This window comes from Pseudophryne corroboree, chromosome 6 (assembly GCF_028390025.1).
Source record: "Pseudophryne corroboree isolate aPseCor3 chromosome 6, aPseCor3.hap2, whole genome shotgun sequence".
Taxonomy (NCBI): domain Eukaryota; kingdom Metazoa; phylum Chordata; class Amphibia; order Anura; family Myobatrachidae; genus Pseudophryne; species Pseudophryne corroboree.
This window is the reverse complement of record NC_086449.1, coordinates 53,581,598-53,598,166: the sequence shown is the minus strand read 5'-3', so window position 1 is coordinate 53,598,166 and position 16,569 is coordinate 53,581,598. Positions and strand designations below refer to the sequence as shown.

The window sequence follows — 16,569 nt, the reverse complement described above, 5'->3', positions numbered from 1 at the left end:
GGGTCATAGTGGGAGGAGCCAGTGCACACCAGGTAGTCATAAATCTTTCTAGAGTGCCCAGCCTCCTTCGGAGCCCGCTATTCCCCATGGTCCTTTCGGAGTTCCCAGCATCCACTAGGACGTCAGAGAAAATAAAGTAAACTTTTATTATGCACTTATAAGTGCCACCAGGAAGACAGCAGGCTAGACAACCATTAATAATACTCAGGCAGCAAAAAATAAATAAAATAAATAAGTAAATATATATATATATATATATATATATATATATATATATATATATATATATATATATATATATATATAATATCTCTAGAACGAAATGAGAGGCACTCAGCGGTCTTGTATAAACGAAGAAGCAGACACCACAAATGGCAATGCAACGTTTCGGATTTTACTCCTTTTTCAAGCGACAAACATACAACAAGGCATACACAATGTTCTTACCTAAATACCCTCTGGAGAATCATCTCCACACGTGCGTCTCCCGTTCCTGGATCTGGGCCGCCCGCACTTCCGGTGAACGTCACTTCCGGCCAGCGTCTCCGCAAGCGTTCCAGTGACGTCACGCAGCGTCCTTCAACTCTCCGGCGGCATGTAACTTAGCAACCAAGCCCCAAGAAGTGATGGAGCATGTCGCCGCCTACCTTTTCCGGAAAATGTTGTCTGCTGCTTGTCGGGGCGTTGACATGGTAACCAGAATACACAGGAAGTAGGATGCACTGTAGGAGATGAAAAAACAAACTACATATAAGTGTTATATAAAAATCATATAAATGCAGCACAAACCGGAGTCACAAGAAAAAACCAAGTTAATAAAGATATGTAATATAACAAATACCTAAGTCTTTATGGTTATTCAATTTAACTTTCGATCAAATGACAAATAGAGCTAAATGGTATAATGATTTACAGGAAAGAACTGAATGTTAAATGTTCATTAAGACCACTAGGTTTGACAGTATCCAGTTTAAATATCCACTGTGCTTCAAGACACAACAAACGTTTCCCTCTATCTCCACCACGGAGATCGTCCGGAACGTGATCAATGATCACATATCTTAATGTAGATATGTTGTGTTTTTCTTGAGCAAAGTGTCTTGCTACCGGTTGATCATTTTCCAGAAACGTTTGTTGTGTCTTGAAGCACAGTGGATATTTAAACTGGATACTGTCAAACCTAGTGGTCTTAATGAACATTTAACATTCAGTTCTTTCCTGTAAATCATTATACCATTTAGCTCTATTTGTCATTTGATCGAAAGTTTAATTGAATAACCATAAAGACTTAGGTATTTGTTATATTACATATCTTTATTAACTTGGTTTTTTCTTGTGACTCCGGTTTGTGCTGCATTTATATGTTTTTTATATAACACTTATATGTAGTTTGTTTTTTCATCTCCTACAGTGCATCCTACTTCCTGTGTATTCTGGTTACCATGTCAACGCCCCCGACAAGCAGCAGACAACATTTTCCGAAAAAGGTAGGCGGCGACATGCTCCATCACTTCTTGGGGCTTGGTTGCTAAGTTACATGCCGCTGGAGAGTGGAAGGACGCTGCGTGACGTCACTGGAACGCTTGCGGAGACGCTGGCCGGAAGTGACGTTCACCGGAAGTGCGGGCGGCCCAGATCCAGGAACGGGAGACGCACGTGTGGAGATGATTCTCCAGAGGGTATTTAGGTAAGAACGTTGTGTATGCCTTGTTGTATGTTTGTCGCTTGAAAAAGGAGTAAAATCCGAAACTTTGCATTGCCATTTGTGGTGTCTGCTTCTTCGTTTATACAAGACCGCTGAGTGCCTCTCATTTCGTTCCTTACATTTTCTTTGGAGCTGAGCACCTGCGGCAGTTGACTTCGGGAAAGTAGAGTGCCAGTCTTTATTTATTTTTATAAATATATATATATATATATATATATAATCTCTATCCAAATATTCCGAAATACAGAATATTCCGAAATACGGACTTTTTTGAGTGAGATAGTGAAACCTTTGTTTTTTGATGTCTCAATGTACACAAACTTTGTTTAATACACAAAGTTATTAAAATATTGTATTAAATGACCTTCAGGCTGTGTGTATAAGGTGTATATGAAACCTAAATGAATTGTGTGAATGTAGACACACTTTGTTTAATGCACAAAGTTATAAAAAATATTGGGTAAAATGACCTTCAGGCTGTGTGTACAAGGTGTACAGTATATGTGACAAATGCATTCTGTGCTTAGACTTAGGTCCCATCACCATGATATCTCATTATGGTATGCACTTATTCCAAAATACGGAAAAATCCCATATCCAAAATACCTCTGGTCCCAAGCATTTTGGATAAGGGATACTCAACCTGTGTGTGTGTCTATAATATAATATAATATATTTTTTATTTTTTTTAATAATTTTTATTTTTTTTGGTGGACGGGGTTTCTGGGTGCTCGGAGACCCCCCTGCGCCACTGAGCTGGGCTGATCTCCGGAATTGCAGGGCTCTATCTCCTCTGTAAAGCCACCTGTCTCATCAGCGCTGTGCATTCACAGGCACTTAAGTATTCTACATGTCATTTTAGACAGCGTTAGTTAAGAACAAGTGTACTGCTACCTGAATATTTAGTACAAGTAATCTGTGATATACGTCCAGTAGTTACTGTGCATTGTTATATCTATCTTCATACATATTTATATGTAGTTTTACTAGTTCAGTGCAGTTTTATTGTTTATATGTAATAACTACTGCATTGTATCTGTGACTGAGTGTGCCTGTAGCTGTTGTGTGGATTTCATCTCCTGTATCACACATATTGCTCTCACTATATTCTGTACCCTGGGGGCTGGGTGCGTCAGGGTCTCGTGTATATATAGTACTACACAGTATATACTGTTCTGTTTTTTTTACTGTGTATTTCAGTCAGAGGCAGATTTACCGCTAGGCAACCTAAACGGTTGCCTAGGGCCAAACGCGTCCCAAGGGGCCCGAAGCGGGCCCCCCCCTCTTGTATCAGTGAGACGACAACGCTCAGTCCGGCGGCAGCGTGTCTGAGCTGTCAGGACAGGGAGGAGAGCGCGGCTATATCGGGCGGTGGCGGCGGCGTGTAGGATTTCAAACCAGTCGACGGTTCGTGAGCCAATCTGAGCTCGCGGACCGGCAGCCAATCAGGAGCCGCCGCTGCCGGTCCGCGAGCTCTGATTGGCTCACGGACCGTCGGCTGGTTTGAAGTCCTACACGCCGCCGCCCGACATAGCCGCACTCTTCCTGTTCTGACCCCCTGACAGCCGAGACATGCTGCCGGACGTAGGAGCAGCAGCAGCAGTGGTAAGCAGCACTGTGGGGGCATTTGTATACCTGGCACTGTGGGGGCAATTGTGGATCTGGCACTGTGGGGGCAATTGTGGATCTGGCACTGTGGGGGCAATTGTGGATCTGGCACTGCACTATTGGTGGCATATGTGTATCACGTCCCATTTTAATTGGCCACACCCATAAGGGGCACTCTCTGTCTGATTGGTCGCCGCTTAGCCCTGCCGGGAGTGCACACGGACGCTCTCATTCTAGTGAATGGGGCGCATGCATGTCACGGACGCGGTGATAGGCCCGGGCACAGACGGAACTCCATCTGTATTGTAAGGGGGCATAAGTCGGAACAAAAATATAGTGCTATGGATTGTTTGAGGTAGGGGGGCCCCAAATCTGTATTTCGCTTAGGGCCCCATGAGGTCTAAATCCGCCTGTTTTAAGTCACCTCTTACTGCTTAAATCAGCCATGGCCAACGCGTGGCTCTTGAGCTGCATGCGGCTCTTTCTTTATTCAAATGTGGCTCCCAACACTCAGTCACCTGACCACAACAGATCCTGGAAACCGGTGCACTCCAGCCAGACACACAGCAGCACTACGGCGACTGAAACCTGAGGGAGCCAGATACTGGGCTGTAATGACGTATGAGGGTGGGCTGGAGTGACACAAGGGGGAGCTGGCCGGAGTGACACAGTAAGGATCCTTGCAGGAGAGACATGATGGGGGAGCTGACTGGAGTGTTAAAGGAGGGTGCTGGCTGGAGTGACACATGGGGGAGCTGGCTGGAGTGACACATGGGGGAGCTGGCTGGAGTGACACATGGGGGAGCTGGCTGGAGTGACACATGGAGGAGCTGGCTGGAGTGACACATGGAGGAGCTGGCTGGAGTGACACATGGGGGAGCTGGCTGGAGTGACACAGGCGGGTACTAACAGGAGTGAAACATTCACGCATGGGCTGGCTGGAGTCACACATGGATGAGCTGAAGTGTATTATGTGGATCTGGTATTTTCATTGTATTTTATACCAGGGCTGTGGCCTAGCAGGAACAAGGCCACACCCCATTTTTTGCACACACGCCTTCGGCTTGATATCGGCTCTTTAACGTACCTAACAAGATGTTTTGACTCTTTGTCTCTGACTGGTTGGCCACCCCTGTTCTCTGCCTTTGATATTTCAGCATACCAGGATGCTTCCTTTGGACGCCGGGTTCTCATACCCGCTAAGGCACGTCCCCTCCCTTGAGGAACTGCTTTAGGACATCCATGATGTATACCTGTGGAACACAGTGTACCCCACTGCAGAAAAGGAGAGCTATGGTAGACTTACCATGGTTAACTCTTTCTGCGAGGTACACTGGGTTCCACCCTTACACACCAAGCTTTATGGGTTTGTATCATGCTTACCGACATTTGGGTTGCTCTCTACGGGAGAGAGCATCCAGGTCGGCTCAGAGGGCGGGCAGGGGAGGCTGTGACGTAGAAGAGGAGGCGGGACGGGGGCGGTGCAAGGGTGGGACATGGGCAGGGTCACTGTGACGCCTCCTTTAAGCCACACCCCCACTCTGTAATGCCGCGATCACCGGCATTACACTGCAGGGGGTGTGGCTATGATGACGCGATTCAGCAAGAATCGCGTCATTAACTTCCCGGACCGCCCACTTTACACACTGGACGGGCAGGGGGGACCCCACAAATCGGGAGACTTGCCTGCTCTTCCGGGGGGCCGGGAGGGTCACCCGATTTTTGGGAGCCTCCCGGCCATTCCGGGAGAGTAGGCAAGTATGGTTTGTATAGCATTAGCCGCTGGTCACTTCTCCTGTCATGAGAATGTGGTTCTATGTGACTAACATCTGCTTCTCGCTTACCTGCTCCTACATTGGACTGGTTAACGAAACTGAGCTCAGTGTCTGGAGGCGGGGTTACAGAGGAGGCCCCAATGCATCCTGGAACAGCCTAAAGCTTTAGCCTGTTGGTGCCTCTGGGTTAAGATCCACTCTACACCCCAATGTTTTCCTGTGGAAGGCAGTGTACCTCGCAATAGAGAGTTAACAATGGTAAGTTTACCATAACTCTCCTTTTCCTATTTATCCTTTATAAGATGGTGTCTCAGGTGACAATGATTCCTGATTCCTCTGCACACATCACACTGAGCTGAGAGACTGTGAGATGGTCACATTACCCCCATTCCCATGGTGTGTGCAGAGAATGGTGACATCCTGGTGCATCAGCTGACAGTAGGGTGTGACAGGATTGGTAGCATGTTTTACCCATCTATGGTCAGTGCAGGGGGTGAGTAATGTATGATCTGCACATTCTGAGGTCAGAGGATGAGGATTATACAATTTTCAAAGAAACCTTTATAACCCATGTGTGTATTATAGTAAGTATTGGTGCCTGCTGCCGGAGGGTAGAGGTCTCTGTGCTGCACATCTGACTGGAAATGGGGATAAAGCAAATTGACAACATAAATATAAAAACAATGATTAGTGACTTGGTACTATTTGTTATTGTATCGAAATATAAATATACTGTACATCATGTTCCTTTTACAATATAATTTCTCATGCGTCCTAGAGGATGCTGGGGACACCATTAGAACCATGGGGTGTAGACGGGATCCGCAGGAGACATGGGCACTTTAAGACTTTGAAAGGGTGTGAACTGGCTCCTCCCTCTATGCCCCTCCTCCAGATTCCAGTTTTAGAATTGTGCCCAGTGAGACTGGACGCACTAAGGGAAGCTCTACTGAGTTCCTCTGTAAAGACTTTTTTGTTAGGTTTTTTATTTTCATGGAGGCTGCTGGCAACAGTCTCCCTGCTTCGTGGGACTTAGGGGAGAGAAGTATGACCCACTTCCAGTGAGTTCAAGGGCTCTGCTTCTGGCTACAGGACACCATTAGATCCTGAGGGTTTGATCGCTGGGTACGCTCAGCTGCTCGCTCCCACAGCCTGCCGTCACCCCTTTTCAGAGCCAGAAGTCAGAAGACAGGTGAGTAACCGAAGAAAAGAAGACTTCTCTTCATTGACTGCATTTACATGAGGTACCGCGCAACGGGCAGACGCTGAGCGCCAAGCTCCCACTCACACAGCACTGCAGGGTGCAGGGCGCAGGGGGGGCCGGGGGGGGGGGGGGGGGGGTCACCCTGGGCAGCTGAAAACAATCCTCATTAATCCCACTGGCAAGAGGAGACATTAGTGCCACGGCACTGTCCCGACCCCTGCCAGTATAAATATTGAAAAAAGCGGGACAGAAGTGTGCCATTAAGGGGGCGGAGCTTCTTCCTCACAGCTCACTGCGCCATTTCCTCTCCACAAGCTGCAGAGATGCTGGTCCTCCACACACACTGACAAGTACAGGGGTGCAAAACAGAGGGGGGAGCATATCATTGGTGCAATATAATATGTGATAAAAGCGCTATAGGTCTTGGCAATTTCAGACCCGTTTTTTCAGCGCAAGGTTGTGAGCTGGTAAATCCCCTCTGTGTCTCTCTGACAGACTTTACTGTGGGTCTGTCCCCTATATGCCCGGTGTGTCTGTGGGTGTTTGGTGCACGAGTGTTGACATGTCTGAGGCTGAAGGCTCTTCCCAGGAGGAGGCTGTATTAGGGACGCAGACGGCTGCGGGGGTGACCCTGTCGGCACTGCCGACACCTTATTGGGTAAATTGTGTTGAACGCCTTGAATGCTAATGTGGCTCTTATTAGTAAGAGGTTAGATAAGTCTGAGTCGCAGACCCAGGCATAGAAGAAATCTGTGGAAGATGCAGTATGTTATTCCAAAATCAGGTCCCCTCAGGGACATTGATACCGACACGGACAGCGATTCCAGGTTAGACCCAAAATTGGCAAAAAGCATTCAGTACATGATTGTGGAGGTTAAAGATGTGTTAAATATCACTGAGGACCCAGCTATCCCTGATAAAAGGGTCTGTATGCATAAGGAAAGGAAACCTGAGATAACATTTCCTCCCTCTCATGAACTGAACACGCTATTTGAAAAAGTTTGGAAAGGTCCTGACAGAAAGTTTCAGATTCCCAAAAGAATTATGGCAGCTTATCAGTTTCCCTCGATGGATACGGAAAAGTGGGAGTCACCCCCCACCGTGGACAAGGGCTTGTCTCGTTTGTCTAAAAAGGTGGCTCTCCGGTCACCGGACACGGCAGCCCTTAAGGATCCTTCGGATCGTAAACAAGAAACTACGTTGAAGTCCATTTATGTGACCACGGGTACACTACTCCGACCTGTCATTGCGTCTGCGTGGGTAAGTAGTGCTATCGAAAAGTGGGCAGATAACTTGTCATCTGATATAGATACCCTAGATAGGGATAGCATCCTCTTGATGCTGGGTTATATCAAGGACGCTGCAGCATACCTTAAGGAAGCTGCGAGAGATATTGGTCTTTGGGATCAAAGGCCAATGCAATGGCTCTCTCAGCTAGGTGTGCGTTGTGGATTCACCAATGGAATGCTGATGCTGACTCCAAGAAAAGTATGGAATCTCTACCATATAAAGGTAAGGCCTTATTTGGTATCTACGGCTACCGCGGGTAAGTCATCCTTTTTACCTTATGTTCCTCCACATCAAAAGAAAACGCACCATTATCAGATGCAGTCCTTTCGGCCCAATAAATTCAGAAAGGGCCGGGGTTCTTCCTTCCTTGCTACTAGAGGAAGGGGAAGAGGTAAACTTTCTACAGCCTTGTCAGGCCCCCAGGAGCAGAAGTCCTCCCAGGCTTCTGCCAATTCCAATGCATGACGTTGGGGCTCCTATGCGGGAGTCCGCACCAGTGGGGGCCCATCTCAAACTCTTCAGTCAGTTTTGGGTTCGTTCGAACCTAGACCCTTGGATTTTACAAATAGTATCCCAATGGTACAAGCTGGAGTTTCAAGACGTCCCCCCTCGCCGTTTTTTCAAATCGGCCTTACCAGCTTCTCTTCCCGACAGGGAGGTAGTTTGCGACGCAATACAAAACTTGTGTCAAAATCAAGGAATCGTCAAGGTTTCCCAGTCACAACAGGGAGAAGGTTTTTATTCGAGCCTGCTTGTGGTCCCGAAGCCGGACGGCTCGGTCAGACCAATCCTAAACCTGCAATCCCTGAATTTCTACCTAAAGAGATTCAAATTCAAGATGGAGTCTCTCCGAGCAGTGATCTCCAGTCTGGAGGAAGGTGATTTTATAGTGTCGGTGGACATAAAAGATGCCTACTTACATGTTCCCATTTATCCTCCGCATCGGGCGTACCTGAGATTTGCAATTCAGGATTGTCATTACCAATTTCAAACGTTGCCTTTTTGTCTATCCACAGCTCCGAGGATTTTCACCAAAGTGATGGCGGAGATGATGGTTCTCCTTCGCAAGCAAGGAGTCACAATTATCCCATACTTGGATGATCTCCTGATAAAGGCGAGATCCAGGGACCAGTTGGTCCAAAACGTTGCACTCTCCATGACAGTTCAACACCATTGTTGGCTCCTAAACTTTCCAAAATAACAGTTGATTCCGATGACGCGGTTGTCGTTTTTGGGAATGATATTGGACACAGAACTACAGAAAGTCTTTCTTCCTGTGGAAAAGGCTCTGGAACTTTAGAGTCTGGTCAAACAAATTCTGAAACCAGCAAGAGTGTCAATACATCAATGCATTCAGTTGCTGGGGAAGATGGTTGCGGCCTACGAGGCCATTCAGTTTGGCTGGTTCCATGCCAGAGTGTTCCAGTGGGACCTGTTGGACAAGTGTTCCGGGTCCCATCTACACATGCACCAGAGGTTAATCCTGTCTTCCAAGACCAGGGTATCACTCCTGTGGTGGCTGCACAGCTCTCATCTCCTAGAGGGGCGCAGGTTCGGGATACAGGACTGGATCCTAGTGACCACGGATGCAAGCCTCCGAGGCTGGGGGCAGTCACAATGAGAGAAAACTTCCAAGGAAGATGATCAAGTCAGGAAACTTGTCTCCACATAAATGTTCTGTAGCTAAGGGCCATTTACAATGGCCTCCTACAAGCGGAACATCTTCTTCAAGATCTGCCTGTACTGATCCAGTTGGACAATGTAACAGCAGTAGCGTACATAAACCGACAAGGCGGAACGAAAAGCAGAGCAGCGATGGCAGAAGCCACAAGGATTTTCCGCTGGGCGGAAAAGTATACAAGCGCTCTGTCAGCAATCTTCATTCCAGAAGTGGACAACTGGGAAGCACACTTCCTCAGCAGACACGATCTCCATCCAGGAGAGTGGGGCCTCCACCAAGAAGTCTTTGCAGAGGTGACAAGTCATTGGGGAACTCCTCAAGTAGACATGATGGCTTCTCGTCTCCACAAGAAGCTTCAGAGATATTGTTCCAGGTCAAGGGACCTCTCAAGCGATTACAGTGGATGCTCTCGTGACACCGTGGGTGTTTCAGTCGGTGTATGTATTCCCTCCACTTCCTCTCATTCCAAAAGTTCTAAAGATCATAAGAAGAACAAAGATCCGAGCGATCCTCACTGTTCCAGGCTGGCCAAGGAGGGCTTGGTATCCAGATCTTCAGGACTTACTCATCGGAGATCCCTGGCTTCTTCCTCTGCACGAGTACCTGTTACAACAGGTGCCATGCGTGTACCAGGACTTACCGTGGCTACATTTGATGGCGTGGCAGTTGAACGCAAAATCCTAGCCCATATGGTATTCCCAGTGAAGTCATTCCCACACTTATTCAGGCAAGAAAAGAGGTAACGTCTATACATTACCACAGTATTTGGAGAAAATGTGTCTTGGTGTGAATCCAAGAAAGTTCCTATGGAAGAGTTTCAACTAGGACGGTTTCTCCATTTTCTACAAGCAGGTGTGGATGCGGGCCTAAAATTGGGCTCAACCAAGGTTCAGATTTCAGCCTTATCGATTTTCTTTCAGAAACAATTGGCCTCCCTTCCAGAAGTTCAGACTTTCGTGAAGGCCATATTACACATCCAACTTCCATTTGTGCCTCCAGTGGCACCATGGGATCTTAATGTGGTGTTGCAATTCCTTCAATCACATTGGTTTGAACCTTTACGGAAGGTGGAGTTGAAATTCCTGTGGTCATCCTGTTGGCCTTGGCATCTGCAAGGCAGGTGTCTGAGTTAGCGGCCTTGTCTCACGAGCCCTTATTTGATCTTCCATGAAGATAGAGCTGAATTGAGGAAACGTCAGCAATTTTTACCGAAGGTGGTTTCCTCTTTCCACATAAACCAACCTATCGTGGTACCTGTGGCTACTGACTCCTTCGTTGAGTTAAAATCTCTGGATGTGGTCAGAGCTTTGAAGATTTATGTTGCCAGAACGGCTCAGATTAGGAAAACAGAAGCTCTGTGTGTCCTGTATGCTCCCAACAAGGTTGGGTGTCCTTCTTCCAAGCAGACCATTGTGCGCTGGATCTGTAATACGATTCAGCAGGCCCATTCTATGGCTGGATTGCCATTACCGGAATCAGTGAAGGCCCATTCCACTAGGAAGGTGGGCACCCACTGGGCGGCTGCCGTGGGGGTCTCTGCATTGCAACTTTGCCGAGCAGCTACTTGGTCGGGGTCAAACACTTTTGCAAAATTCTGCAAGTTTGACACCTTGGCCGATGAAGACCTTAAGTTCGGTCAATCGGTGCTGCAGAGTTGTCCGCACTCTCCTGCCCGTTCTATTGCTTTGGTATAACCCCATGGTTCTAATGGTGTCCCTAGCATCTTCTAGGACGTATGAGAAAATAGGATTTTAATACCTACTGGTAAATCCTTTTCTTAGTCTGTAGAGAATTCTGGGCGCCCATCGCGGTGCGTACTGCATCTGCAGTTCATAGTTCTGGTTACACAACTGTTGTGTTACGTTTATTGTCAGCCTGTTGCTGCAATTGTTCATGCCATTGGCCTGTGTTCTGTTGAATGCCATGTTCTGCGGCATGGTTGAGGTGTGAGTTGGTATGAATCTCACCTTAGTTTAACAATAAATCCTTTCCTCTAAATGTCCGTCTCCCTGGGCACAGTTCCTATAACTGGAGTCTGGAGGAGGGGCATAGAGGGAGGAGCCAGTTCACACCCTTTCAAAGTCTTAAAGTGCCCATGTCTCCTGCGGATCCCATCTATACCCCATGGTTCTAATGATGTCCCCAGCATCCTCTACGGACTAAGAGAAAAAGATTCACCGGTAGGTATTAAAATCCTATTATTTCTACCATTAATGTAGGGTTCCGTCTGTAACTTTAATGCTTTGACACTACTTTCTTTCAGGACAATTGAGAAGGATTCCCACTAAGAATAATAGAAGACATTGTGGAAAAGGACATTGTTCTCTGATCAAGCCAACTACAGACGCCATTTCTTCTTACACCTCTGGGGGATTCACAAAAGCTATTCTCATTATCTGGATAGAAAAAAACATTAAACAGCTAATTTGTTTCTCCTCCAATACATGATGAGTCTCACAGGAGAGAAACGATATCTGTGCTCTGAGTGTGACAAAAGCTTTACATATAAATCTCATTTTCTCAGACATCAGATGAGTCACACAGGAGAGAAACCATATTTGTGCTCTGAGTGTGACAGAAGATTTACACATAAATCAGAGTTTCTCATACATCAGAGGAGTCACACAGGAGAGAAACCATATCTGTGCTCTGAGTGTGACAAAAGTTTTACATGTAAATCACAACTTCATATACATCATAGGAGTCACACAGGAGAGAAACCACATCTGTGCTCTGAGTGTGACAGAAGATTTACACACAAATCACAGCTTCTGAGACATCAGAGGAGTCACACAGGAGAGAGACCATATTTGTGTTCTGAGTGTGACAGAAGCTTTACATGTAGATCACATCTTCGCCAACATCTCAAGATCCACACAGGAGAAAGACCACATCTGTGCTCTGAGTGTAACAAAAGCTTTATATGTAACTCACAGCTTCTCATACATCAGAGGAGTCACACGGGAGAGAAACCGTATCTGTGCTCTGAATGCAGCAAGTGTTTTACTTGGAAGTCGAATCTTGTTAGACACCAGAGGAGTCACACAGAAGAGAAATATAAATGTTCTGAATGCAGCAAGTGTTTTACTCGAAAGTCAACTCTTGTTATGCATCAGAGGAGTCACACAGGAGAGAAACCATTTAAATGTTCTGAATGCAGCAAGTGTTTTTCCCAGAAGGCAGTGCTTGTTAACCATCAGAGGAGTCACACAGGAGATAAACCATTTAAATGTTCTGAATGCAGCAAGCGGTTTTTCCAGAAGGCAAATCTTGTTAGACATCAAATAGTTCACACAGGAGAGAAACCATTTAAATGTTCTGAATGTAGCAAGCATTTTTCCCTGAAGGAAAAGCTCGTTGGACATCAGATGGTTCACACAGGAGAAAAAACAATTAAATGTTCTGAATGCAGCAAATGTTTTTCCCAGAAGGCAACGCTTGTTAGACATCAGAGGAGTCACACAGGAGAGAAACCATTTAAATGTTCTGAATGCAGCAAGTGTTTTTCCCAGAAGTCAAATCTTATTATGCATCAGAGGAGTCACACAGGAGAGAAACCATTTAAATGTCCTGAATGCAGCAAGTGTTTTCCCCTTAAGGCAGAGCTTGTTATGCATCAGAGGAGTCACACAGGAGAGAAACCATTTAAATGTTCTGAATGTAGCAAGTGTTTTTCCCAGAAGTCAAATCTTGTTATGCATCAGAGGAGTCACACAGGAGAGAAACCATTTAAATGTTCTGAATGCAGCAAGAGTTTTTCCCTTAAGGCAAAGCTTGTTAGACATCAGAGGCGTCACACAGGAGAGAAACCGTTTAAATGTTCTGAATGCAGCAAGCGTTTTTCCCAAAAGGCAGATCTTGTTAAACATCAGAGGAGTCACACAGGAGAGAAACCATTTAAATGTTCTGAATGCAGCAAGGGTTTTTCCCAGAAGGGAGATCTTGTTATACATCAGAGGAGTCACACAGGAGAGAAACCATTTAAGTGTTCTGAATGTAGCAAGTGTTTTTCCCGTAAGGCAGAGCTTGTTATGCATCAGAGGAGTCACACAGGAGAGAAACCATTTAAGTGTTCTGAATGCAGCAAGTGTTTTTCCCGTAAGAGAGATCTTGTTATACATCAGAGGAGTCACACAGGAGAGAAACCATTTAAGTGTTCTGAATGCGGCAAGTGTTTTTCCCGTAAGGCAGATCTTGTTATACATCAGAGGAGTCACACAGGAGAGAAACCATTTAAGTGTTCTGAATGCAGCAAGTGTTTTTCCCGTAAGGCAGAGCTTGTTATTCATCAGAGGAGTCACACAGGAGAGAAACCATTTAAATGTTCTGAATGCAGCAAGTGTTTTTCCCGTAAGGCAGAGCTTGTTATTCATCAGAGGAGTCACACAGGAGAGAAACCATTTAAATGTTCTGAATGCAACAAGTGTTTTTCCCGTAAGAAAACACTTGTAAATCACGTGTGGAGTCACTGTGAGGGCCTGAATGCAGCATGTGTTTCATAAGTAAGGGAACTCTTAGCACTACAATATGCAATGAAGGGAGCAAATTTTTATTTTCGGATTGTGGCAAGTTTTATATAAGAAGAAGGAAAGGTAACTGTGTCAGGCGCTATAGATAAATTTAATTTTCACCTGGATACTGTATATAGTCCAGTACTAATTAATACATTAATAAATGGCTGCCTTCACACTATGGACTTGGTAGTCCACCAAAATATGGAAAATCAATAAATATGTAGAGTGAAGGCGCACAAGAATATTAAACAACAGCTGCTGACTTGATACAATTAGATCACAATTTATTAAAATTTTAAACACGTTTAATCAACATTTAAAACACAGGTTAGTATATAACACATGCACAGCAGGAAAACACAGGTGTTAATATGCTTTCCAATGCAAGACTTAGTGTTGAGAATCAGTTCTCTTTTAGCTGGGTTACTTATTATGCATCCAAAATAAATGCTGAGTTAGTTTTTATGCATGTAAATAATGATATACATTTTTTAGATATTGCAAATCTGTCCAGGGCGATTACTATAGAAACAGCTACTTTTTTTAAGCCTGTGGATGCAAACAATTTCTTTAAATATGGCAGTAGTCATTTACAGGTATGGAAAAAGAATATCCCCAAAAGCAGTTTCGGACTGGGGCATAAAGGGCCCATCGGGGAATGCAGTTGTAGGGCCCATGTTTAAGGGTGTGGTCAGTTTCTGAAGACGGTGTGGCCAGCTGATACATTGGATTGCCTAACCATTAATGGGTGCGTGGGCTGGGCTCCTTGACAAATATATAAATACTGCTAGTGCGTGCATGATAATGTACCAGATAAATATTGGCAATGCACTGTAGAGAATACATCATAGTCCTGTGCAGTATAAGGTAGCATATTTATAATGTATAATTCAAGAACACAGTCTGGAACCTGATCGCTAGAGGAGGAGAAGTGCCCCCAGGCAGTGGGGCCTACCGGTGGTTTCCCTCGTACCCCTGTGGGCCAGTCTGACCCTGCCCAAAAGCCAGTTTTACAGAATTAAAAGGAATTGTTCCAGGCAAGAGGTTTATCAATAACAGGTTAAGAAAGTTTACCGGGCTTTTGAAGAACAGGGATACCCATATTTTGGATAATGCACTGGAAGCTACCAATAAGAAAGAAATAAATCTGCTATTGAATAAAAGCCTAAAAATACAGAATAATTAGTTGAATGAAACTTTGGATTTTATAACCCAATATAATACACATGCTTCAGATATTAAATGGATAATTCTTAAAAATTCTTCCATTCTTAAAATTGACCCTCTATTGAATCCTACATCCACCACTAATGTAAAGGTGATTTATAGAAATCTGATGCATTACAACGTAAGCTTGCCCCCAGTATGTTTAAACATAAAAAACCTAAAACATGTGATAATACGAAGAATATACATGATCCTTCTGAATGTATAAGAGAGAAACCTAACGGATTTTACAAATGCATGAGAAGTAGATGTCTTACATGCAATAATGTAGAATCAAGAACAAAGAATTTCCAGTCCACTAATACAGGAGAGAGATTCTCTTTTAATGAGTTTGTGAATTGTGAATCTTCATATGTTGTGTATCTCATAGTTTGTTTGCGGCCGACAGTATGTGGGACGCACCATTGGGAAATTTAAAGCACGCTTTTTAGAGCACAGAATAAATATTTTAAAGAACAGTTCTCTTCACAGTCTATCCAGACACACAAATCAATGTGGACAAGGGAAACTAACAGATATTAGAACTTGTATTATTGAGCAGATCAAGTCAACAGAAAGAGGAGGAGACCGTTTTAATTTGCTCTGTAAGAGAGAAGCATACTGGATTTTTAGGTTGAAGACTTTAAAACCATTGGTGCTTAATGAAAGTATTAAATTAAATAATTTTTAAGACAATTGTTTGAATAAGTGTTCTAATAATAAAAAAAATGTTAAACTTTTTTTGGCTATTTGATTATACATATGTATTTTTTAATATTTTTTTTTAATTTTTGTATTTTGTATTTTTTAGTCATTGAGTCCCACAAATATACTTAGAATTTGTTTCTCCTTGCTTATGGAACATTAGTATTATGTAACATCCTGAATTGGTAATTATTCATAAGTGTGCAGACAAATGGGGTCCAGTTGTGTAGTTTCTTTATATATACACAACTGGGACACCATTTAGTGTTAATCTACATATGGAATGATATCAGCGTTATATATTGATTCAATTTCTCAGATTTTTCTAAATACCTCTGTAACTAAAGATATAGTCTCTTCTTAATTAATTGTCAGAGTCAATGAATGTTCTAATTTATATATAGTGTCCATAATCAAGAGATATTATATATATATATATATATATATATATATATATATATATATATTATATCTCCAACTCTGGCACTCCACTGACATTACATGGTGTACTGCACCCGGTGCCTTCCACATTACAGCCTCCACGGCTGCACGCAATATACTCCTCCACTGGCGGCACTCAAAAGCTTTTAAAGACTCGTGTAATTCTTTAAAAGCTTTTGAGTGACGCCAGTGGAGGAGTATATATATTAGTGATGTGCACAGGAAATTTTTCGGGTTTTGGATTCGGTTCCGCGGCCGTGTTTTGGATTCAGACGCGTTTTGGCAAAACCTTCCTAAAAAATTTTTTGCCGGATTCGGGTGTGTTTTGGATTCGGGTGTTTTTTTACAAAAACCCATCAAAAACAGCTTAAATCATAGAATTTGGGGGTCATTTTGATCCCATAGTATTATTAACCTCAATAACCATAATTTGCACTCAT

The 16,569-nt window shown here is 44.2% G+C and overlaps 1 protein-coding gene across 1 annotated transcript in view; it reads left to right on the top strand.

The window, feature by feature from the left end:
* The window catches only part of LOC134936097 (zinc finger protein 268-like), a 44,355-nt gene extending 28,632 nt beyond the window's left edge, over positions 1-15,723 (top strand). Inside the window, exon 2 of the mRNA XM_063931010.1 lies at positions 11,527-15,723. Within this exon, the coding sequence (XP_063787080.1) occupies positions 11,708-13,765 (2,058 nt within the window). The 5' untranslated portion in view covers positions 11,527-11,707 and the 3' untranslated portion in view covers positions 13,766-15,723. The remainder of the gene's footprint in view (positions 1-11,526) is intronic.
* The last annotated feature ends 846 nt before the right edge of the window (positions 15,724-16,569 follow it).